Source organism: Myotis nattereri, assembly GCF_964212035.1.
Source record: "Myotis nattereri genome assembly, chromosome: 2".
NCBI classification, from domain to species: domain Eukaryota; kingdom Metazoa; phylum Chordata; class Mammalia; order Chiroptera; family Vespertilionidae; genus Myotis; species Myotis nattereri.
The window spans coordinates 110,014,293-110,039,179 of record NC_138076.1 but is presented as its reverse complement, the minus strand read 5'-3'; the positions used below and the strand labels follow the sequence as shown (position 1 = coordinate 110,039,179).

Here is a 24,887-nt window from a genome sequence, read left to right as displayed (position 1 = left end):
AACACAAAATTTTCTCTTAAATTTACAAGACTCCTATGAAATGAGAAAATACCCATTCCAGCATAATTATTTCTCCTAATGCCCCAATGTCTAAAATCTGCAGGAATCAGTCACTCCCATCCTCCAAATACTGTAGCATTGGATATAAAGCTGGACAGAAATATACTTGAAGAGTTAGACTACATATGGATGAGCCTTTGTTTCACTCACAAACCCTCATGAATACACCACCAAAAGGGCACCAAGTTCAGAGTAGCTAACATCCTAACCAACTCTGAAGCATCAAAACTGCATTTCTTACTAAAACAAGTCTGTTGGGTTTTTTTGTCCTTTTTTTCTTGAAATTAAGGCAATGGAATGGCTACAGTTCCTAAAGTTCATTTTATGGAACAAAAATATACATGCATTTTCCTCCTTAAGTTCAGGTGTCAGAGTGTGACTAGAGGCCTGTACTCCACAAAACCTGCTCACCAGCCCGTTACAGGCCAGTGAGCACTGGCAGTGCCTTCCCCTCCTGCCAGACTCAAACTGAATCACAGGGAAGAAAGCACCACAGGACAAAACCCATTCAGAATTTTCGCATTGATTCAAAACTTTTGGGGTGACAAAGGGGAGGAGTTTATTAAAATGAAAAAACCCAGAGCCCACAAACAGAAATTCTGACAATGATGGCCTTCAGTTGGGTCCAGTTCCTCAGCGCTGCAGATGGTCCATGGACAACGTTTGAGAAACATCACCGAACATAGCCACCTAATGTTTCACAACGAAAATTTTAAACTTTGGCTAGTCACCTAACGTTTGACAAAGAGGGAAAAGGCACTGAACATGATTTCATGGTGCCCTTATTTGTTTGCACATATATATTTCCTTTTGAAAATGTTAAATCACCATTCAAAACCTACAGAATACTTATGACCGACTGTGGTAACACCTAATAGTAGACGCTGATTTGAGGCTGAGCTCTCCTATCTCAACTGCATTCGTTGCATGTCAAACTCTCCAAAACCCCAATGGCCAAGAAACTGAAGGACAGGACGAGACTCAAGTCAACTTTTAGCAATTCAGTGCACTTTGCAGAAAGGATCTAAATTAAGCATAGAGTTTTGTTCTTTATTTTACACAAAGGAGACCACCAACATTTGCCATAAATTCTTCCAAACTCTTTAGAAAAGCCATCTTTTGTTTCCGATCCAGCGTAGGAGGGGTGCTGCTTGCAGTGAGCTTGTTGAAGGCATCTGCTAATCTCTGGTAAATAACCGGGTCTTGTTGACTTGACAGCAATGTTTCAACCAATTCAGAGTACTCGGCCTATTGAAGAGATAAAGTGCATATAAAAACACATCTTGCTCAATCATCAGACACGTAGGTCATATCAGTTACTGGATGGTGGGATTCTAAGAGGCAGGGTCTGCCAGCTCTTCTTCAGTTAGCACATAATCTAGGTTCCATCCCAGCCTTTGCCATTGCTAATTCACCTACTATAACAACCCTACGGGGCAAGTACTGTTTATATACCTGTTTTATAGGAAGTTTATATAACAGTAAGATTAACTAACACATCCAAAATCATACTGCCTCTGAGCAAGAATCCAGGCTGTTTGGCTCCAGAAGCAATGTATTACCAATTTCGTTGTGTTTGTTGCCTCTTTGTGTTTTCAAAGCACATTATTCATGTTTGTTTTGCATTTTATATATAACCTAAGCTGCAACCTTTGGACATTTTCCGAGAGGTTTCTACAGACACTACGTCCACGCAGTTCTGCAGAGAGCGGGTCACACAAATGCAGGTGAGAGGTGGCAGAGTGGGTGAAGGGTATTTCGGTCCTTTCTCAAAGTGGAAGTAGAAAATCTGAATGACTATGCACATGCAGCTCAAACCAGCATTGTGGCTCAGCGGCTCCGGAAAAAAGGACAGGAGGAGCTTAACAAATACAGGGATATGATGCGTGTATCTTTTATATTGTTAGTGCCCTTCATAATATAGCCTTATACCAGCGGTTCTCAACCTGTGGGTCGCGACCCCTTTGGGAGTCGAATGACCCTTTCACAGGGGTCGCCTAAGACCATCAGAAAACACATATATAATTATATATTGTTTTTGTGATTAATCACTCTGCTTTAATTATGTTCAATCTGTAACAATGAAAATACATCCTGCATATCAGATATTTACATTACGATTCATAACAGTAGCAAAATTACAGTTATGAAGTAGCAACGAAAATAATTTTATGGTTGGGGGTCACCACAACATGAGGAACTGTATTAAAGGGTCATGGTATTAGGAGGGTTGAGAGCCACTGCCTTACACAGAGGTGTGGGTGAGGCATTAAAGGAAATGAAAGCAGGGCAGCTTTCTAAAATAAACTCTCTCTTTTTAAAATCCTCACCCGAGGATATGTTTTCAGAGAGAGGAAGGGAGAAAAAAAAGAGAAAAACATCAATGTGAGAGAGAAACATCGACTGGTTGCCTCCTTTCTGCGACCCGACCAGGGATCGAACCCAAAACCTGGGTATATGCCCTGACCATGAATTAAACCCGCAACCTTTCTGGTGTACCGGATGATGCTCCAACCAACTGAGCCACCCGGCCACTGCAATAAGCTTTCTTGAAGAAAGCTGGTCTGCCACTATTTTTCATTAGCTTCCTGGCATATCATGATGGACCAAAATGGTAAAACCATGTTAGTTACAATTGGAAAAGAAGAGCAGGGGACAGCACCCTACCACACCCAGGCATGGAGCCAGAATGGCTGCCTTCACTGCCCCCTCCAAGAGACAGGCCTGCTCACGGGAGAACAAGAATAAACTCAATCCATGTCCCTGCTAATGTTTACTGGCTGTGTCACTGAGCCAAAATAGTAGGACATCATCCTCACCAATCCCAAGCTCCTGTTCTCTGTTCTACATGTATGAATATGTTTTTGTTTTGTTTTTTAAATATATTTTATTGATTTTTTACAGAGAGGAAGGGAGAGGGATAGAGAGTTAGAAACATCGATCAGCTGCCTCCTGCACACCCCCTACTGGGAATGTGCCCGCAACCAAGGTACATGCCCTTGACCAGAACCGAACACGGGACCCTTCAGTCTGCAGGCCGACGCTCTATCCACTGAGCCAAACCGGTTAGGGCTGTATGAATATGTTTTTAAAAAGGCAACCAGAGCCCTAGCCGGTTTGGCTCAGTGGATAGAGTGTTGGCCCTCGAACTGAAGGTTTGATTCCGGTCAAGGGCACCTTCCTCAGTTGCAGGCTTGATACCTGGCCCCAATCGGGGTGCATGCAGGAGGCAACAGATCGATGAGTCTCTCTCACATCAATGTGTCTCTTTTTCACTCCCCTTACCTTCCAATCTCTAAATCAATGGAAAAATATTCTCAGGTGAAGATTAACAACAGCAAAAAAAGGCAACCAGAATATAATGACTTATGTATTTTCCTAGTAAGAACAGGAAATCAAATGTCAGAAAGGCCCGTTAGTGGGATGGGCATCATCTCAGGAAGTGAACTTCTGAACACCTGCAAAAACAGTACAGGAGCCTGCCTAAAGACGGCCTTCAAGTACTTTAACAATCGCTTTGAAATCCTATCTTTCTAAAAGAGAAAATAAATGAAGCCCTGAGGGTCAGTCATAGCAGATGCCATGGCCTCTACACTTTTTTAAAAAAAGATTTTTTTATTGATTTTAGAGAGGAAGGGAGAGGGAGAGAGAAGCATTGATGTGAAAGCGAAATATCACCCATGTTCCCTGACTGGGAATTGAACCAGCAACCTTTCAGTGCATGGGACAATGCTCAACCAACTGAGCCACACCAGCCAGGGTGGCCTCTACACTTTCTGAAAAAGTCTTAGTGACCTGCTGGTTTGGGTCAGTGGTTGAGCATTGACCTATGAACCAGAAAGTCACAGTTCGATTCCCGGTCAGGGCACATGCCCAGGTTGCGGGTTCAATCCCCAGTGTGGGGTGTGCAGGAGGCAGCTGATCAGTGATTCTCTCTCATCATTGATGTTTCTCTTTCTCTCTCTCTCTCTCTCTCTCTCTCTCTCTCTCTCTCTCTCTCTCTCATCACTTGGTCATGCTAGGACATGTGTGAGGAATGGGGGGGATAGGTTTTGGGAAACTGATTCTTCACATATACTTGATGGGCATGTACAACAGGGAAGGGAAATGGGTGAGCCAGCATAACTTTTCCTCTTCTGTTATATTGGCCCCACATCAGTGACTGCTTCAGTCTTTAAAGTCTCAAAGAAGAAGGAAGGGAGGGCAAGGGAGGTGAAGGTAAGGGAAGAACATTTTCCATATTGTAGTATGGAATAAATACTGTTGTTGCCCGGCTCTCTGAAGGCAGTCTCTTCTGGGTGCCCCGTCTCATTCATCTTGTGTTTTTTTTTTTACAAAACTGAGTTCCTCAAGGAGAGAAGCACATATCCATTATCCTCTCATATCTGATTCCTGGTTCCTAGCAATTGTGTAAGGATAAGCTTTAGGGCAAAGGACGGGTCATAACAGTGCAGAAGGGATAATCAATGCTTATTAACTGACAAACAGCTTGTCCAGTTAAAAAAAGCCAGAGCTAATGAGGTTAAGAAACAGGACTACACTGCAACAGAACTGCAGATCTGAGTCAGAGATACCCTAAGATCTGGAGGGTTAACACCCACCGTGGATCTGAATCATCTCCTTCTAACAGACCAGTGCCCCAAGGAGCTACGGCCCGTACCTGGTGCAGGCACACCAACGTGTAGAACGCCTCACCGGCTGCTGTCGTCATCTCAGTGTTGTGCTTCTGCAGAACCAGCATATCAAAAACCAGCTGAAAGTGCACAAGGAAACCGCTAAATAAAGACACACACCACAAAAATTACATAGTCCTCCAGCTCCTCCCTGCTCCAAAAAAAAAAGAGAGGGTGGTATGTGTTCATTAAATATATCTGAAAATTAAAGAAAATGTTGTTTTTAAAAATCCAAGAATAAGATATGATGTGACTACCTGTGGTATAATAATTAAATTATCCAACTACCCATTATATTTACATCAATTTTTAAGAATACAAAGTAGAAGTGGAGAGTTACATGTCCAGAAAGTGGATCTCCAGAAAACACAGTGAATAGAAAGTGACTATTAAAGAAGGTAAGCATTTCCTGATTTGGAAGATTTATGTGTACTGACAGTCCTTATCAAAGCAGGTGACCTCACAACCTACTATCCAAGCACCTTACCTTCAGAAAGTGCCGTGTTGCTAGAAACAGTGGTGAGTCTGTATCTTGAGCTTTTGCACACTGTTCAGCCAATGGAGTCAGGGCCTCCAGGCACAGCTGGCAAACCTCCGAGCTCATTCTGATCATGAAGGTCAAAGAGCAAATGCAAAGAGACAAACTTGATATATTCAAGACCAAAATTACAGCTATTATCACATGGAGTGCATTTCTAGAAATGAATGCAGGTAAGCTATAGTTCGAACAATGTGCCTTTACTGAGCTAAGTGGAAAAAGACTCCCAAGGTTTTGAGGTGATCCACACGTGTTTGGGGTCTGCAACTGGAGACTTCCAGCATGTTTCTGATTATGAGGCACACATTGATAAAAGCCTTGCTATTTTCTACCATCGGGTAACTAAGATCAGACACCCAGCAACAGTATGTGAAATTATTTGGGAAGCAGGGGCCAAATGTCCCTGGAATCTGTGAAAGGAGAAAATGAATGTGATAAACTAACAACAAAATAAACACAGAATTAGGGCAGTTATAGAGATGGTGGCTTTTTTAAGAAATAAAACTGAAATACAAAATAAAAAGTTTTAAAACTTTAGGTAAAATCTTTTCCCCACGTGATAAGTGGTAACAATGCCTATTTAAAGGATATGAAGTCATTCCCAGTTCTAGAGAGCACATCAGACTTTTAAAAAGGTCTTCAGGAAGCTGTGGTATTTTTTCAGGAAAAATCTCACAAATAAATGTAATTAATTTGTAGTATTGATTACAAAGTGTTGGAAACTGAAAAAGAAAAATTAAATATTTAGATGTTTAATGTTATCTAATTTTATTTTCTTTAATACAAAACAATAACAATAACAGGCAAGCTTGTAAGTATAATGATTTTTAAAATTGATTTTAGAACAAGAAAAGAAGGGAGAGGGAGGAGGGAAAGAGGGAGAGAGACAAACATTGACTTTTTATTCCAATTATTTATATGCATTCACTGGTTGATTCTTCTATGTGCCCTGACCGGGACTGAACCCGAAACCTTGGCATATCGAGACTACTCTCTAACCAACCTGGCTAGTGCATAATGATTTTTTAAAAAACACATACAAGATGCCTGGTTGGTGTGGCTCAGTGGTTGAACATTGACCTATAAACCAGGAGATCATGATTTGATTGCCAGTCAGGGCACATGCTCGGGTTGCAGGCTCAGTACTCAAGGGGGGGCAGCCAATCAATGATTCTCTCTCATCACTGATGTTTCTAACTCTCTCCCTCTTTCTTCCTCTCTGAAATCAGCTAAAACATATTTTTAAAGAGAGAGAGAGAGAGAGAGAGAGAGAGAGAGAGAGAGAGAGAGAGAGAGAGAGAATATGAGAATGAATAGGAAGCAATGGTCTGGAAATCTATGGCCTTCTCATTCTGACACTCGTACTTTTCCCTCCCCACTTCTCGCCCCCACTGTCTGTGCACATGTACACAGGCAAACACACCTCCCTCTGCCTCTCCATTCATGTCCTTGTCCTCAGCTTCAGACTCCTATGACATCTCATGAAAAGAGGGCTAAGAAAGGCAGCCTCATTACCATCACACCCAACTGAGTGGTAAAAGCAAGGTACCGCACAGTCCAAAGGTACAAAATTAAAAACTGTATAAGTCTTGGTTTCTTACCATCCTATTTCTACATGGAGGGACTTATAAATTCCTTCCACTGCTTAATCCCTCAACCTGAGAATAATGTTCAACAAGTACCAAAAGAATGTGTACACCTGAACATCTAACATAACTTTAATTGCTTAATGACAAATGATGAGGGAATCAAAACTGCTAACATTAGAATGCAGTTTCTAAAAGCCCCATTTTTTCTGTAGTAACCTATTTTGAATGCAGGACTCTGGGGCAGGAGTGAGGGCCTGTGTTCTGGGCTATAAACATGAGTGTTAATGTTACTAACAGTAACTCAAATGTTTTATTTCCATGTGTACTTATCAAACAGGTATTCATATCCCTTAGTTAAATCAGAGGCACATTCTTGTCTAAAATATCTTGAAACTTAGAGCACACACATTTTAATGTTCACATTCACTTTCTTTTCTTCAATTACCTTCAAAAGATCTTGTGACATCAAGGGCAGAATTAGGTTGACTCCATATAAAACAACATCCGCTGCTGACACAGACCTGCTTGCTGCTTGCCCCGGCTCATGTCCCCTAAACACTTCATCTATAAACAGAAACCATGCAGTCTTACAGCCATAACATCAACAAATTTGCAAAGTTGGATACATTCTACCCTTGAGAAAGAAAAACAGATTTGAATCCTAAGCCACAATAAATCTGACGGGATAATAGGACACCTGGTAAGCTTGCCTGGGTCACCCTTCTGTATTTCACTTTTTAAGGTCTCAGAGTACTCTATATAGATGGTATTCTGCGTTTACATCAAATACTACTCTTCAACAATAAAAGAAAACTGCCAGGCCGGCATGGCTCAGTGGTTGAATGTCGACCTATGAACCAGGAGGTCAAAGTTTGATTCCCGATCAGGGCACACGCCCGGGTGCGGGCTCAATCCCCAGTATGGGGTGTTCAAGGAGGGAGCCGATCAATGATTCTCTCTCATCACTGATGTTTCTATCGCTCTCTCCTTCTACCTTCCTCTCTGAAATCAATAAAAAATATATTTAAAATAATAAGAGAAAACTAAAGCTAAATCAATGTTGTGAAAAGTAAATCTACTCTACTGACACACTAGTCGCACTATGAATTAATTAATTTCCACAATAATATCTATTTTATCTCTTACGTGTGTGGAATTTTTTTTAGCTGAAAAGGAATGGGGGAAAATATGGAAATTAATATGTTATATAAAAGAGAAAGTCATTTTTTTTTTTAAAAGAGCTACCAGGATGAAGTGTTTATTATCCTTAATCCATGCCTATAAATTAGTAGGAATCATAAGACCTAAACAGATAATCAAGAAAAGTCCATAAACAAACATCTAACAAAACCACCAACCAATGAAAAACAGTTCATTCTAATCAAGCAATGCAATTTTTTTTTAAAAATCCCTCACCCAAGGATATCTTCTTCATTGATCTCCAGAGAGAGTGTGGGAGGGGGGGAGGAGAAGAGGAGAGAAAGAGAGAGAGAGAAACATCGGTATGAGAGACACATCAACTGGTTGCCTCCTGCACATGCCCTAACCAGGACCGCGGATTGAACCTACAACCAAAGTATGTGCCCTTGACAGGGAATTAAACCCTCGACCCTTCGGTCCAAAGGCTGATGTTCTAACAACTGAACAACTGGCCAAAACTAAAGTTACTATTTCTGATTCATTAAATTCAAGATGACTTTTTTTGTTGTTGTTAATCCTCCCCTGAGGATATTTTTCCATTGATTTTTAGAGAGAGTACAAGAGAAAGGGAGAAACAGAGAGAAACATCAATGTGAGAGAGATACACTGATTAGTTGCCTCCTGCACTTGCCCCAGCCAGGGCGGGGGAACCTGCAACCAAGGTATGTGCCCTTTGCCGGAATCAAACCCAGGACCTTTGAGCCCATAAGCCGATACTCTATACACTGAGACAAACTGGCAAGGGCTCAAGATGACTTTTAAAGGATAATATGTACATGTTGGTCAGGATATAGTGTGATAGTTACCTTTAAGAGCTATATAGTAAAAACCTTTTGAGCACTGTATATACTAAAAAATATAATCAGAAATTCAGACAGAGATTTGTCCACAGAAATGATTATGTATCTCTATTTATAAAAGTAAAATCATAAATATTTCAGAAGTCCAATATCAGTGAAATTGATTAAATTCCCAAATGTGGAAAGCCATTCAGCCACCAAAAACTCATAAAAAATTTTTGCCGAAACCGGTTTGGATCAGTGACTAGAGCGTCGGCCTGTGGACTGAAAGGTTCCGGGTTTGATTCCAGTCAAGGGCATGTACCTGGGTTGCAGGCACATCCCCAGTAGGAGATGTGCAGGAGGCAGCTGATCGATGTTTCTCTTTCATCGATGTTTCTGACTCTCTAACTCTCTCCCTTCCTCTCTGTAAAAAATCAATAAAATATATTTTTAAAAAAGTCATAAAAAATTTTTAATAAGGAGGAAAGGGTCAATAATTCTATTTAATAATAGACAAACGTGGTAATTGACTGTACCTTCGCTACACCTCCCATTGGCTAATCAGCACAATATGCAAATTAACCGCCAACAAAGATGGCGGCTAATTTGCATACTATAGGCAGGGCGGGACAGCACAGCCGCCAGTGGGAGCCGCCATCCCAGGCTGCAGGCCGGCCCCAGAAGCCACCCAGAAGCCGGTGATCCAGGGGAGATGGGGGACCCCTGCCCAGGCCTGACACCTCTGGAGGAGGCGTCAGACCTGGGCAGGGGGTGGAGCCGGCAATCGGAGGGGTCTGGGGGTCCCCTGCCCAGGCCTGACACCTGGGCCAGAGGCTTCAGGCCTGGGTGGGGGGCGGAGCCGGTGATCAAGGGATGTGGGGGTCCCCTGCCCAGGCCTAAAGCCTGGGCCAGAGGCATCAGACCTGGGCAGGGGGCGGAGCCAGCAATCGGAGGGGCCTGGGTGGGGGGCCGAGCTGGTGATCAGAGGGAGATGGGGGTCCCCTGCCCAGGCCTGAAGCCTGGGCCAGAGGCGTCAGGCCTGGGGCGGGGGTGGGGGCAAGCCGGGGATTGGTGTGAACTACAGAGGAAACACCTTTTCTGACCGCTCATTGGTTAAGCTTCCTGTATGCCACTGGTAATATTCTTAGTAACTTGGGTAATAAGAATCCAAAAAGGTGATCTAGGGTTTTTCACCACACTCCTGGAGAAAAAAACGAAGGTCCGCTGCTGGAGGGCTAAGAAATGTCATATCCTGCCCTAGCTGGTTTAGCTCAGTGGATAATGCCTTGGCCTGCCGATGGCAGGGTCTGAGTTCAATTCTGACCAAGGGCATGTACCTAGGTTGCAGGCTCCTCCCTGGCCGGGGCCCAGGTAAGGGCTCATACAGGAGGCAACCAATCAAAGTGTTCCTCTCACTCTGATGTTTCTCTCTGCCTTTCCCTTTCTCTTCCACATTCTCTAAAAATCAATGGAAACATATCCTCAGGTGAGGACAAAAAAATAATAATAAAGAAATTATTATTATATGAAAGACACATCTTGAAAATGCCTAAAGAAAGTTGTCATTTTTTCATGGTGAAGGGACTGGAGTCCGTGTTGGTGAAAAAACCTTGGTGGCTGCAGTGACTGGCAGTGGGTGCAGCAGCGGGTTGATGGGACTGGTGCTTTCCCCTCATCAGCCCGGTCACCTCCCACAAAGGGAGGCCAGACTGTGGCTTAGGCCCTATCCCCAAGGGGAGCAGGGAACGGGCCTAAGTCGTCACTAGGACATCCCCTGAGGGCTCCCAGTATGTGAGAGGGGGCAGGCTGGGCTGAGGGACACCCCCCCCCCTTCCCCAGTGCACGAATTTCATGCACCGGGCCCCTAGTACATTAATAAAAAAGGCAGAATATAATGCCCAGCCAGTGTGGTTCAGTGGTTGAATATCGAGCCATGAACCCAGGAGGTCACAGTTCAATTCCCAGTCAGGGTACATGCCTGGGTTGTGAGCTCCATCCCCAGTGTGGGGCGTGCAGGAGGCAGCCAATCAATGATTCTCTCTCATCATTCATGTTTCTATCTCTCTTTTCCTCTCCCTTCCTCTTTGGAATCAATAAAAAGTATATATTTTTTTTAAAAGGCAGGCTATAAAATTATACGACTGCAAAGAAAATTGTACAAAAGAAGCAAATGGGAAATTACCAGTTTACTCTGGATTATGTCAAAGTATGGGTGATTTTTCTGCCTCTGTACTTTAAAATTTTTCTATTAAGAGCATACTACTTTAGAACAAGGGGGGAAAAGATAAAATGGGGTAAATAAAAAATTCTACTTCAAAACCGCCTAATTCTGAACTTCTCCACAGGGGTCTCAGTTTCATTTGGAAGAATCCCATCTTCCAAAGCAAGGCATACAAACCTGAGGCCTGTCTGGGCAGTGAGGCTGTTCTGGCACTGCCCGCAGGCTTCCCTAACAAAACAGGCTCTCTACTTGGAGGCTGTGACCTGGTGCTTGATGGGCACAGCTCTCCAGCCACGAGCTCTGCTAAGGATTCAAAAATGGAGAACAAAGCTACATTGCCAGTTATGCATTTAATAGGCCATCCAGCATGTTAATTTCATTTCATAATACTTAAAATATTTTGTTTTTATCTCACCTATTAGCTTTATTTAAAAAATAATGACTTAAAAATATTATCTTCCTTTTTACCATCTATTTAAATAGTTAATGCTGTTTATCATTTTTCTATTTTAACTGTCTTCATTTTTCTATCATCTGAACTTCAATCCTATTTACCCTTATTTTATTCTTTCCCCCCTTACTTTGTACTGTCAATCCTGAGCATTTCAACCTCAAAGTCTTTTCTTAATGTTTAATTATAACTTGAATGTTTTTGCTCTTTTATTTTGAAAACTTCCTCTCTCCTGTTTAACTGTAGTGTTTGCTCTCTCATTTGTTGTAGAACAGCAAGATGAAGTGCAACTTCTATCATAAACCTGGGAGACTCCAGGGGCTTTTCCCTCTAATGCAGTGGTTCTCAACCTTGGCTGCACATTAGAATCACCGGGGAATTTTTTTTAAAATCCTGATTTCTGGGCTTCATCCTCCAGAAATTGTTTCTTTGTTACTAATGTTGTGGCCTCACCCCATAGCAAAGAAACAGAATTTCCAGAGGATGAGGCCCAGAAATCAGGATTTTAAAAAGATTCCCAGGTGATTCTAATGTGCAGCCAGGTTGAGAACCACTGCTCTAAATGCTCTTAACAGCTCTCCCTCCCTTTCAGCATCAGCTCTGATTTTTAACTCCAATTACTCAGGGTACTGAGCTCTGACAGGGTGCTTACATCCTGGAAAGTCTACAGAAAAGTTACCAAGAGCCCATCAATCAACAGATACAGTGTGTGAAACTGCAGGTTGGTATAAAACTAACTTTTCAAGGAAAAGGCTCAGTAACTAGTTCAGGATTTAAAGGCTCACAACCTGGAAAAGGTTGAGAACTCCTGAATTAAAGACTGACCTAAAGAAATCAGAAAGGATGGGAATAACACTCGTGTGAGAGGTGGGCCTGGCATCTGGGAGAGTGGCCATTTCAGCTTTGGTATAGGAAGGAAGCACTGAGGGGATGTGGGACAGGGCCTTAAAAACGGTTTCACTTGGGGGCTCATGAATACACAAACAGCGAAAAGAATTGTTGTCCAGTGAATAAGGAAACAGAGAAAGAACAAGCTCAAGTATGGGGCATAATAAGGAAAGTGGAAAGTTACAGCACCCAGCTCAAAAAGAGAATCTTATAAGGAAGAAGTGTCCACAACAATAAATATCTGCAGAACTTCAAAGGAGATGCTCAACAGGATTTGTTTTTCTCTTAAAAAGCAAGATCTCTTTTGTGTTAAGGGAAAATGAGCCGTGAGGTAGGAGGGAGGTAAGAGAATACTCTACAAATACATAAGGTTTCAATTACTAGTGAAGTTCTCACCTATAATAACTCCTGGCTACCAGGCACCAAGCTCAGGACCAAAGACTTCTGAGCTCATCCGTGAACACTCTACACTCTAAAGCACACCCACTGAAAAGTTAAGAAAGTTAGTGGAAGGATGACTGACTTCCCCAGGGTTCTGCTGTCCGTGAGCCACTAAGTTACTCTCCCAAGGGTGGTCTGTGAGCTCCAGAGGTCAGTATTTCGCACCCCAACATGATTCCCAAGCCTCACTCTGGAAGGCTTTCCAGGACAGCCTCCTCAGGACATAGAGGGACCAGTCACTAAAGCATAACTCTGAAGTCTGGTGCCAGGATGTGATCTAGTCCTGCAATTTACTGCTCCAGATCTGTGGGCAAGTGTTTCCTGCACCTATTTCTCATCTATAAAATGAGTGTAGCAGTGGTACCTACTTCACGCCATTTTGATAGGAATAATACCTGGCATTTGGTAAGAACCTAACAGGTGAAAGATTTTACTATTCTTCTTTACAAGAGGAAAGCCAAGCAGGGAAGACCGGGGGTTCCGCCCTCACTTTAGTGACCAGAGATGACATTTTCATCTATTCTGTAAACTGAACTCCTCATAAGATTTTACTTAACGAAAATATCCTTTAACAACAACAACAACAAAAAAATAATAACAAAGTTCACACCCTACCTGTATCACTGAAGTCTATGAACTCTTTTGACAGAAGGTTTGTAAGAAGTTCCATAATAAGAAGTAGGTCCTGATATTGTTCCTCCTCCGCTGTGACATCCACTCTTTGCCGTCCCAAATTATTCTTAGAATATACTTGCAACAAAGTGAGGCAGGCTTCATATAAGTTCATCGCTTTGGACTGTAAGAAAGCATGCAGAAATTAGGCTACCAAAAAAAATATAAATATTAAATTTAAAAATATAATCTAATACATTTACTCAAAATCCCAATGATCTCAAATGCTTGTTTTAAACTATATTAAAACATTAATAAAAATGAAAAATTACACACTAATTAGTCATGCTTAAAATATTAGCAGTTTTCCAGCAATAAAATATAATATCCATTTTTTTTATTCACTTGACTAGAGATGATAAGATTTTGGCAACAGAACTACTTTATTGCTGCTATTCAACTTCTTCATTGATTTTAAGATTTAAAACTGTATAACTTGCAAAAACACAGAGTACCAAACAGTGGTCTTAAACATGAGAATGACACTGTCATGCCCTCTCAATAATTTAACTGTGACTATATTTTTAATATTTTAAATATAACCTCACTTTCAAGTAGGTTCCTTTGATCTAATAAAAAAAAATACAAGTCAGGAGCCCATATTAAATGATTTAGATAAGATTTAAGCTAATCTGCTGCTAACAAGTATAAATATATGTTTAAGGCTGTTTTTAAAGAGCTTTCTAAATAATTTAATGGAACAAAAATACACCTTTGCTTAATAAATATAAAATAATTTAGTATGTCTAAACACTTATCTGATTTACAAAACAGACTATACAAACTGCCATTATAATTTTTAGGCCTGCCCTGCCAGCGTGGCTCAGTGGTTGAGCATTGACCTATGAACCAGGTCACAGTTCGATTCCTGGTCAGGGCACATTCTTGGGTTGTGGGCTCGATCCCCAGTGGGTGGTGTGCAGGAGGCAGCTGATCACTGATTCTCTTTCATAGTTGATGTTTCTATCTCTCCCTTCCTCTCCCTTCCTCTCCGAAATCAATAAAAAAAAAAAAAAAAAAGAAAACCCTTAAAAAATATTTTTAGGCCTTAGTGTTCTACCATAGAGAAACTGGTCAAAGTTCTCTACCGTAATTCATTTGTTTTATCAAATATTCCTCATTTGAATGATTTGATCTAATAGCAAATTAGCCCAAAGAAATTACTGATTATTAACATGTGTTTAGGGCAAGAATTTATATTCATTCAACATGACTTACTCTGAATTCTAATTTCTTTTGAAAACAGTATTTTGAAAAACCTTCTGGAGGCATAAAAACATTTCAGATAATATGCATTAAATTTGAAGGCAAGTACCTATTATTTTGTTATAGCTTTAAAGAGTTTTAATCCTGAAGGGATAAACTTTGAAAGCACTCACCTCTCCAAGATAACATATCTGTTTATGTGCAACTTCAACAAAAACTTCTATTATGAGATTGACAGTCTCGGGGGTATTTTTGTAAACTTCCATCAATCCAATGCAATTGGTAAGGAAGTCCATTAAGAAATTAAAAAGGATCGCGACGTTGTCAATCTGGGTAGCCTCGGCAATGCCACATAGGGCCTCTAGCGTGGCAGTGATTTCCTGCTTGACCTCCTCTTGCTGGCACATCTGCTGAAAGTTTTCCTGATTTATCACCCTTAAGAATCGCTGCTGCAATGGCTGAAGAACCTATAAAAACAAAGCATGGATTTTCTAAAAGGCTAATTCACATACCTTATTTTTTTCTTAATCTTTATTTCCTCAACTAAGAAAAAACAGTCACTTTCCAAAACATTTTTAACTGCTGGAGGAAGAAAAAGCACAGAAAACAAAGAATTCTGAACCACACATTATATTCCCCATTTTGAGGGTCATCAAAACTTCTGTATGAAGTAGACATTACCTCACGCCTGTTAGAATAGCTGTTATCAAAAAGACAAGAGATAAATACAGAAGGTCCTCGGGTTACGTCGGAGATCCGTTCCTATGGCACATTGTAACTCGATTTTCGCCGTAAGTCGGAACCCACCTACATCACGCACATGGAGCACGTACACAGCAGGAATGAAGTGAAACAGTAAAAAAAGTTTAAAGAACAATAACAATTCCTGACCTTCATTTGTGGTAAATAAATAAACATAAAGCACATATGTACATACGACGAAATGATGAAACTTTTTTTTTTTTAATATAAATAAATGGGAGATGATGATGTAACCACGAAACGACATGCGTCAAGTCTGACGTAACCCGAGGATTGTCTGTACTGGTGAGGATGTGGAGAAAAGGGAACCCTCCTGCAATGTTGGTAGGTTTGTAAACTGGTGCAGCCACTATAGAAAATAATATGGAGGTTTCTCAAAAAATTAAAAATAGAACTACCACATGACACAGCAATTCCACTTCTGGGTACATATTCAGAGGAAATGAAAACACTAATTAGAAAAGGTATCTGCACCCACATGGCCATAGAAGCATTATATAAAATAGCCAAGACATGGAAACAGTTTAACTTTAAATGTCCATTGATGGATGATGGATAAAGAAAGCTGTGGTCGCCGAAACCGGTTTGGCTCAGTGGATAGAGCGTCGGCCTGTGGACTGAAAGGTCACAGGTTCGATTCCGGTCAAGGGCATGTACCTGGGTTGCGGGCACATCCCCAGTGGGGAATGTGCAAGAGGCGGCTGATCGATGTTTCTCTCTCATTGATGTTTCTGACTTTCTACCTCACTCCCTTCCTCTCTGTAAAAAATCAATAAAATATATTTTAAAAAAAAGAAAAGAAAAAAAAAAAGCTGTGGTGTATATACACGATGGAATACTATTCAGCCATAAAAAAACACACGAAAAAATATCCTCTATTGAGACAACATGGATGGACCTTTTTTTAAAAAAAATATTGTATTGATTTTTTACAGAGAGAAAGAGAGAGGGATAGAGTTAGAAACATCAATCAGCTGCCTCCTGCACACCTCCTACTGGGGATGTGCCCACAACCAAGGTACATGCCCTTGACCGGAATCGAACCTGGGACCTTTCAGTTCCCAGGCCGACGCTCTATCCACTGAGCCAAACTAGTTAGGGCAATATGGATGGACCTGAGGGCATTATACCATGGGGAATAAGTCAGACAGAGAAAGACAAACAATGTATGATTTAAATTATATGTGCAATCTATTCAAACACACACACACACACACACACACACACACACACAAAAACAAAAGCACCAAACTCACAGAAAAACTTTTGTTTCCAACAGTAGGGGTGGAGGGAGGGGGATTTGAAGACAGGTGGTCAAAAGGTACAAACTCTCAGTTATAGGAAAAACCAAGATGGCAGCATAGGTAAACACCAGAGATTGCTGCCTCGAACAACCACTTCAAAAATACGACTGAAAGACGGAACGGACATCATCCAGAACCACAGGAAGGCTGGCTGAGTGGAAATTCTACAACTAGAAGGAAAGAGAAAAGCATACTGAGACTTAGAGGAGGTGCGGTGCAGAAGTAAAATACAAAGGTGCGGAAGTGCATGCGGAGAGGGCTGGCGGCTGAGGACACAGTTGTCTTTTTCAATTGGGAGGGAGTCTCAGGCTCTGAGCTGCAGTTCCGAGCAAGTCTCTGGGGACCCAGACTCATACGGGAGAAATCGAACTGTCTGGCATCGGTCGGAACTCAAGGGCAGCTTTCTCTCGGAGGTGCTTGCAGCAATTACCCGGACACTGAGACTTGGGGCCTCTGAGGGCAGCAATAGCTGCTTGTTCTGCCCTGTTGATCCCCTGGAACCCCGCCCTGCCCAAGCTGTGTGCTGGCTTTTGCATATGAAAGGCATGGCCCTTTACAATCTGATAATTACCTAACGAACTGCAGCTGGGCCAAGGCCCCAGGGCAACTTGCATTGCTTCACAGCTGGCTCCTGCTGGATAGCCTCAGGCAGAGGCTAGATTAGCATCTTCTTAGAGATCCAGGAGCCAGTGTGCCCGGTGGTCAGAGTGGGACCATCCAGATTGCAGCTCCTCGAATCCATAAAGGACACCCTCAGGGGGCAGACTCAGTGAGCACCAAAGCCCCACTGAAGCAAGTCTTGCCCCAGAGGGGTGTCTCCAGCACAGAAGTTCTCCCACTGCAGACACAATGATTCTCACAGCCAATTGGCCTGGAGGTCAATCCCTCCCAGTGTTACCTGCAACAATCAAGGCTTAACTACAACAAGACTGTGCACAAAGCCCACAAGGGGGTGCACCAAGAGTATCTGCCTCAGGTAACTGGGGAGGCTGAGCCACTGGGCCCTATAGGACACCTAGCACAGAAACCCACTCTATCGACACAGCGTAGCATAAAAAAATGTGGAGACAAAGAAACAGGACACAAATGACAGAAATGGAGGAAAGCAAACTACTGGATATAGAGTTCAAAACCATGGTTATAAGGTTTTTCAAGAATTTTCTAGAAACCGCTGATAAACTTAATGAGACCCTCAAGAAATCTAGTGAGACCCTCGATGCTGTGATAAAGGACCAAATAGAAATTAAGCATACACTGACTGAAATAAAGAATATTATACAGAATCCCAACAGCAGACTAGAGGATTGCAAGAATCAAGTCAAAGATTTGAAATACAAAGAAGCAAAAAACACCCAACCAGAAAAGCAAAATAAAAAAAGAATACAAAAATACAAAGATAGTGTAAGGAGCCTCTGGGACAGCTTCAAGCGTACCAACATCCGAATTATAGGGCTACCAGAAGAAGAGAGAGAGCAAGATATTCAAAACCTATTTGAAGAAATAATGACAGAAAACTTCCCCTACCTGGTGAAACAAATAGACTTACAAGTCCAGGAAGCGCAGAGAACCCCAAACAAAAGGAATCCAAAGAGGACCACACCAAGACACATCATAATTAAAATGCCAAGAGCAAAAGACAAAGAGACAATCTTAAAAGCAGCAAGAGAAAGACAGTCAGTTACCTACAAGGGAGTACCCATACGACTGTCAGCTGATTTCTCAACAGAAACTTTGCAGGCCAGAAGAGAGTGGCAAGAAATATTGAAAGTGATGAATAGCAAGAACCTACAACCAAGATTACTTTATCCAGCAAAGCTATCATTCAGAATTGAAGGTCAGATAAAGAGCCTCACAGATAAGAAAAAGCTAAAGGAGTTTATCACCACCAAACCAGTATTATATGAAATGCTGAAAGGTATACTTTAAGAAGAGGAAGAAGAAAAAGGTAAAGATACAAATTATGAACAACAAATATGCATCTATCAACAAGTGAATCTAAAAATCAAGTGAATAAATAATCTGATGAACAGAATAAACTGGTGATTATAATAGAATCAGGGACATAGAAAGGGAGTGGACTGACTATTCTTGGGGCGGGGGAGGGGCGTGAGGGATGCAGGAAGAGACTGAACAAAAATCGTGCACCTATGGATGAGGACAGTGGGGGGGGGGGGGGGGGCACAGGTTTGAGGGTGGAGGGTGGGGTGGGAACCAGATGGAGGGGAGCTATGGGGGGAAAAAGAGGAACAACTGTAATAATCTGAACAATAAAGATTTAATTAAAAAACAAAACAAAAAACTCTCAGTTATAAAATAAATGTAAGCACTAGGGATGTGATATACCAGTAGTCGCCAACCTTTCGGTCCTCGAGGACCACCTGTTGGCGACCGCTGTGATATACAACTTGATGATTATGGCTAACACTGTATGGCACATAGGAAAGCTGTTAAGAGAGTAAATCCTAAGCGTATTCACAAGGAAATTTTTCTTTTTTTTTTTTTTTTATTGTATCTATATGATATATGAGATGATGGATGATAACTGAACTTATTTCACATTATATGTAAGTCAAACCATTATGCTGTACATCTTAAACTTATATAATGATGTATGTCAATTAAATCTCAATCCAGCAAAAATTATAATTCATGGAAAAATGTAAGTGCATGCTATCACCTCACTTCCTTAAGTAATTTAGCTTTAAGAAAGAAAGAGAGAGGGAGAGAAGGAAATCCTGTAACTCACAGAACACAACTTCAATGCCATCCACAAAATTCAGCCACTATCCTCATCTCTTTCCAATAAAACATTAAACCTCAAAATAGGGACTGACACTGTGTTCTACAGAGATAAGCAAAAGTAGTTTTCCAGTTTGAGTACACAAAACAGAGTTTATTCTTATATTTTTTATAATAATTTATTTATTAATTATTGTATTATTTTCCATATGAACAACTATAAACCTACTTTTGCCCCACCCTGTATAAAGGGCCAGAGGGTAAATATTTTAGAGTGGGCAGGATATGCCACCTCTGGCCCAACTACTCCGTTACAACTATGCTGTCATTCAGACATAGCCATGGACAACATATAAACAACTAAGAGTAACTGTGTTTCAATAAAACTTTATAGGAACAGACAGCACACTAAATTTGGTCTGTGTGCTACAGTTTTCCAACCTCTGTTCTACAGGGTCAAGCCCAATACAAGCAAATGCCTGGTTTTTTCCTTTTCAACTCCTCGTAGTATAGGACATAATTATGGATACTCAGTTATGCCCTGAGTATAAGAGTCAATAGACATATTCATGAAGGTAATATCTTAATTCTATTTAAACCTGTATGTATAATAAGACAGTTATTTCAACTAAAATACATGGTCAGCCTGGTTTTTCTGGTTCTGAAGTCACAACTCCCTAATGTCTGTCCCTTCTCGTCTCAAGGACTATAGGTCGGTAACCTACATACAATGGTAAGTCTTGGTTCCCAATTTAAAGCTTATTATGTGAGGCAATGTCCATGGTGGTTGTTATGAGTTGAATTATGTCCCCGCAAAATTGTTATGTTGAAGTCCAAACCCCGAGAAACTCAGACATGGCCTTATGTGGAAATATGGCTGTTTTCAGATACAATTAGTTAAATTAAGATCAGGTCATTAGGAAAGACTCCCTAATCCAGTATGACTGGTGTCCTTATAAAAAGGGGAGATTTGAACACAGGCACACAAAACATGGAAATCTTTATGTGAAGATGAAGACAGAGGTAGGAGTGGTGTGTCAACAAGACAAGGAATGCTGAAGATCGCCAGCAAAGCCCCAGAAGTTAAGAGAGGCCTGGACCACATGATCCCTCGCAGCCTCAGATGTAACCAACCCTTGGACACCTGATCTCAGACTTCCTTCCTTCAGAGCAGTGAAATAATGAATTTCTGTTGTTTAAGTCGCTAAGTTTGTGTTACTCTGTTATTGCAGCCTTAACAAACTAATACAATGGTTAATTCGTATTTCCTTGTTCAAGACAAAAGAACATTTCACTGATTCTTAGTGAAGAATTAATATACCACTTCAGATTCTCATTTGAGTTGGGGAGAAAAATATACCTAAACTGCAGAACACTTGCAGAATAGTGATAATTAAGATTCAATATCATCACAAGCAGATATAAACAAATCATAAGATGAAATTTACAAAATAATAAGCTTCAACCCATACATTAGAAGGGAAAAATAACAGAAAAGCAATTACCAATGTTTATATCTCCAGGGACTATTTTATGGCAATACATAGATAAAACAACAAAGTTCCACCAGAGGGTGCTATCAGCATCAGGGGAACTGTTACCTCAGTCCAATACTGTTGTTTGGTTTCTGTGTCCATCTGTGCAAAACCTCCCAGGACAAGGGCCTTCATCAGCGTCCTCTGCACCGGACTGGACAGAAAATTCAGAGGAGGGCTTCGGGTCGCAAACTGTTTAGCTAAATTCCACCAGTTTTCACACTGGATTACTAGGTTTGCCCTATGGGCAAAAATAACAAAAGATAGATATACCACTTAGATTGTATGTAAACTAAGTAAACAAAATGGAAGGTGCCAGAATTTAATTAATTTTATTTATTTATTTAATTTTATTGATTTCAGAGAAAGGAAGAGGGAGTGACAGAAATATCAATGATGACAGAGAATCACTGATCAGCTGCTTCCTGTACGCCTCCTACTGGGATTGAGCCCACAACCTAAGCATGTGCCCTGACCGGGCACTGAATCATGGCCTCCTGGTTCATGGGTCGATGCTCAACCAGTGAGCAACACTGGCCAGGCTGGATTTAATTGATTTTCAAGTATAGTAAACTGGGCATAGAATTTGGAGACCCACAAGCTTGCATTCAAATCCCATTGGTAATCTGACTATGTAAAATGTATTTAACCTCTCTTATTAAATCAGTCTCCTGATCTGTAAATAGGGATAACAATATTAAAAACAACATTGCATCTCTTGGCTGAGATCGATGTGATTAAATAGTATACTTTATATGAAATGCTTGGAAAAGTACCTAGTATATTATAAGAAATCAATAAGTAGTAGTCAATGACAATAGTAATAATAATAATCGTATTCCTATGCAGTAAGAAAAATGAAAACATTTCCAGAATCTGTTGTAGAAAGCAATTTTTAATTACTAAATTATCAGTTTTTCTCATCTTTAAAATGGGATAATACTAATAGGATACCTGAATAATCAAATGAAACTATTTTATTGTAAAGTTTTTTAAAACTTTAATATATAAATAAATTACTAAATTAAATACGTATGGTACTCATAAGATACTTTCATACCGAATCCTTGAACAGTCAATGCAATCCTCACCTGTAACACAGGGAAGCCCTATTTGCACTTGTAATAATAACATGACACTGTTTTTTAAACACACTGCTCCAAAAATGCAGGATCTACCTAGACCTTAGGACCAACTGTTGTCACTTGCAACCAAAACACTAAAAAGCAAGCTCATTACACACACACACACACACACACACACACACAGCCTGATTCTTACAATCAGCTTACCTTTCTCTTCTTTCCACCAAAGTGACAAGGAGCTGCACAGTATCACTTGCAAGGTCCTGCTCACTACTCCACACCGAGAGGTTGCTGATGACTTTCTGTAAGAGGTAGCCAATAATCCACTGAGAACCCTCAGTATCTGCTCCAAATGCTGTACTGAATGGTAGACTTATCTTAAAGAAAAAAACAATTTTTTAGGTCAGAAAGATCAGCTTAAAAAAAAAATCCATAGAAAAATCAAACTGAAATTAGCATCTAAATATGAAGTGCTGCTCACTTCATATCATTTTATAAATTCATATCCGTAAGTCCAAAAGAGACATCCTCAATCCACTTAATGTTTTCCAATGTGATTTTTTAAAATTTATCTTTATTGCTGGAAGTATTATCCAATGTGATTTTATTGTTCACTTTAATTATTGTTATTAATACACTAACATATTTACACAAATTCAAAGAACATAAGTTAATTTGTTCTCAAACAGTAATCTATAACTTAATATTGGTTAAAGTACACTGAATTAAATGATGTGCTCTAAGAAAAGTTATTAAAATAGCATGTCACTAATGCAGTTCTCTTCAATGTGGAAAATGTTCAGCTTAGTCACATTTTGATAATAAAATCTCCAAGAAAATGTTCTCATTTCTATAACCGCCATAATCATAAATCCAAATGAAGTTAAATAGTTTTACATTCTGACCTGATCATATAGCTTCTCATCCACCAGGAGATAAGTCTTTGCCCAGCGTTTTAGAAACCAAACAATATCTTTGCCCATTTGAGGGCTTAGCAGATCAGTGAGATCTGCTCTTATTGCTCGAGACTCAACTTCCGAAACTCTGAGAACAGCAGATAACAGCCTATGGGTACAAAAAGAAGTCATTATTCTTCGTTTATTAGTTAATTTCTTCATAAAAGTCCTTTTTTTGTTTCCCAACTCTCTGGATTTAGGCCAGGTTATTCTTGAAATTTTCATTAATAACGCTGTAGACAAATGCCCTACTTTGTTGCTGATCTTTCAGGAAGCAGCAAACAAGACAAAGAAATGGAGAGGAACTGTGGCCAGAGATAACCTTCTGTTGAAGTTGTACCTGCATTACTCTCTAAAGAAATTTTTCAGATTCAAAATGGAGAAATACATAAAATTAAAAGTTCAGAGTAGCCCTGGCCAGTGTGACTCAATTGGTTGAGCATCATCCTATACACTAAAAGGTTGCCAGTTCGATTCCCCATCAGGGCATATGCCTGGGTTTCGGTTGCCAATCAGTAGGCAACCGATGGATGTTTCTCTCTCACATGGATATTTTTCTTTCTCTCCCTCTCCCTCTCAAGTCAATAAAAATATATACAATACAATAAAATAAAATTTCAGAGTAGATACTAACATTTTCAGCACACCATCACTACCTAACAGTGCCATGATTAGCATTGGTCATTTTATGGTGCAGGGTCTGGTAATAGACTTATCCAGAATGTTTTGAATATTGAGTCCTGTCTCTAAATCTGATAGTCCTGTCCCAGCCAGATGGCTCAATTGGTTGGAGTGTCATCCTGTTCATCAAAAAGACTGCAGGTTCAATTCCCGGTCAGGGTACATACCTAGGTTGCAGGTTTGATTACCAGTAGGGATGCTTATGGGAGGCAACGAACCAATGTTTCTCTCTCACATGGATGTATGTTTCTCTCTCTCTCTCTCAAAAACAAACAAACATATCCTTGGATGAGGATTTTTAAAAAATCTGATAGTCCTATTCATTTCCTATAAAACTTGATTCTTAATGGTATTACAAAATTAAAATCTTACTGGAAAAATCACCTACATGGTGTATGTAATGTCTTTTCTATACTACATAATTAACAATGCAGCATGACGTGCAGATAAATAAAAAAAGCCTTTGTTCCAGAATGGGATTAAGGGAGCACATAACTAGACATGATATATTTAAGTTGCCTTTAGCTAAAGGCAAAGAAACAAAGATTTAATTGAAAGAACCCATTACCACACCATCTTGTGAATATCAGTGCTAAGAAAGAGGTTTTAATCACAGCAAGTCTGGCCACTACCTTCCTACTACTCTCAAGATAACTGAACTGTCTCTTTGTAATGAAATCATACAGACATTTCAGTTTTTTATCCAGTTGGATGTCCCAGAAATACCAGATACTACTGACCACTCTGCCCTTTTGAAATGTCTTCCCTTGTACCATATTTTCCATATTTCCCCTAATTTGTTTCTTACTCTTCCTCGGGTTATGACATCCTCTTGTCCTCTGATCTCCTTCTTCTTTAAAACAGTTGGTTTCTAAGGTTCTGTCCCTAGAACCTCTTCTTTTTCACTATATATACTCCCTTCACCACCAGTGTTCAAACTTTAAAAAAATTATTTTAGGGTGCATGTAAACAATAATATCCTGACAACTTCACAATATATTAAAATTTTCCTATAAGAATAAATAGTTTTGGTGAGACAGAATTTGATGTTTTTAAGAAGCTGTTCTTCTCTAAAACAAAGAAATCTCATTAAGACATCTAGAA

At 40.3% G+C, this 24,887-nt stretch overlaps 1 protein-coding gene across 1 annotated transcript in view; it reads right to left on the bottom strand.

The window, feature by feature from the left end:
- Positions 1-346: 346 nt before the first annotated feature.
- The window catches only part of XPO4 (exportin 4), a gene marked incomplete at its 5' end in the record, with an annotated part of 144,193 nt that continues 119,652 nt past the window's right edge, over positions 347-24,887 (bottom strand). Inside the window, 10 exon segments of the mRNA XM_081083558.1 lie at positions 347-1,308; positions 4,721-4,813; positions 5,221-5,338; positions 5,863-5,993; positions 7,306-7,424; positions 13,459-13,639; positions 14,895-15,188; positions 21,128-21,302; positions 22,354-22,523; positions 23,052-23,211. Of these exon segments, the coding sequence (XP_080939684.1) occupies positions 1,111-1,308; positions 4,721-4,813; positions 5,221-5,338; positions 5,863-5,993; positions 7,306-7,424; positions 13,459-13,639; positions 14,895-15,188; positions 21,128-21,302; positions 22,354-22,523; positions 23,052-23,211 (1,639 nt within the window). The 3' untranslated portion in view covers positions 347-1,110.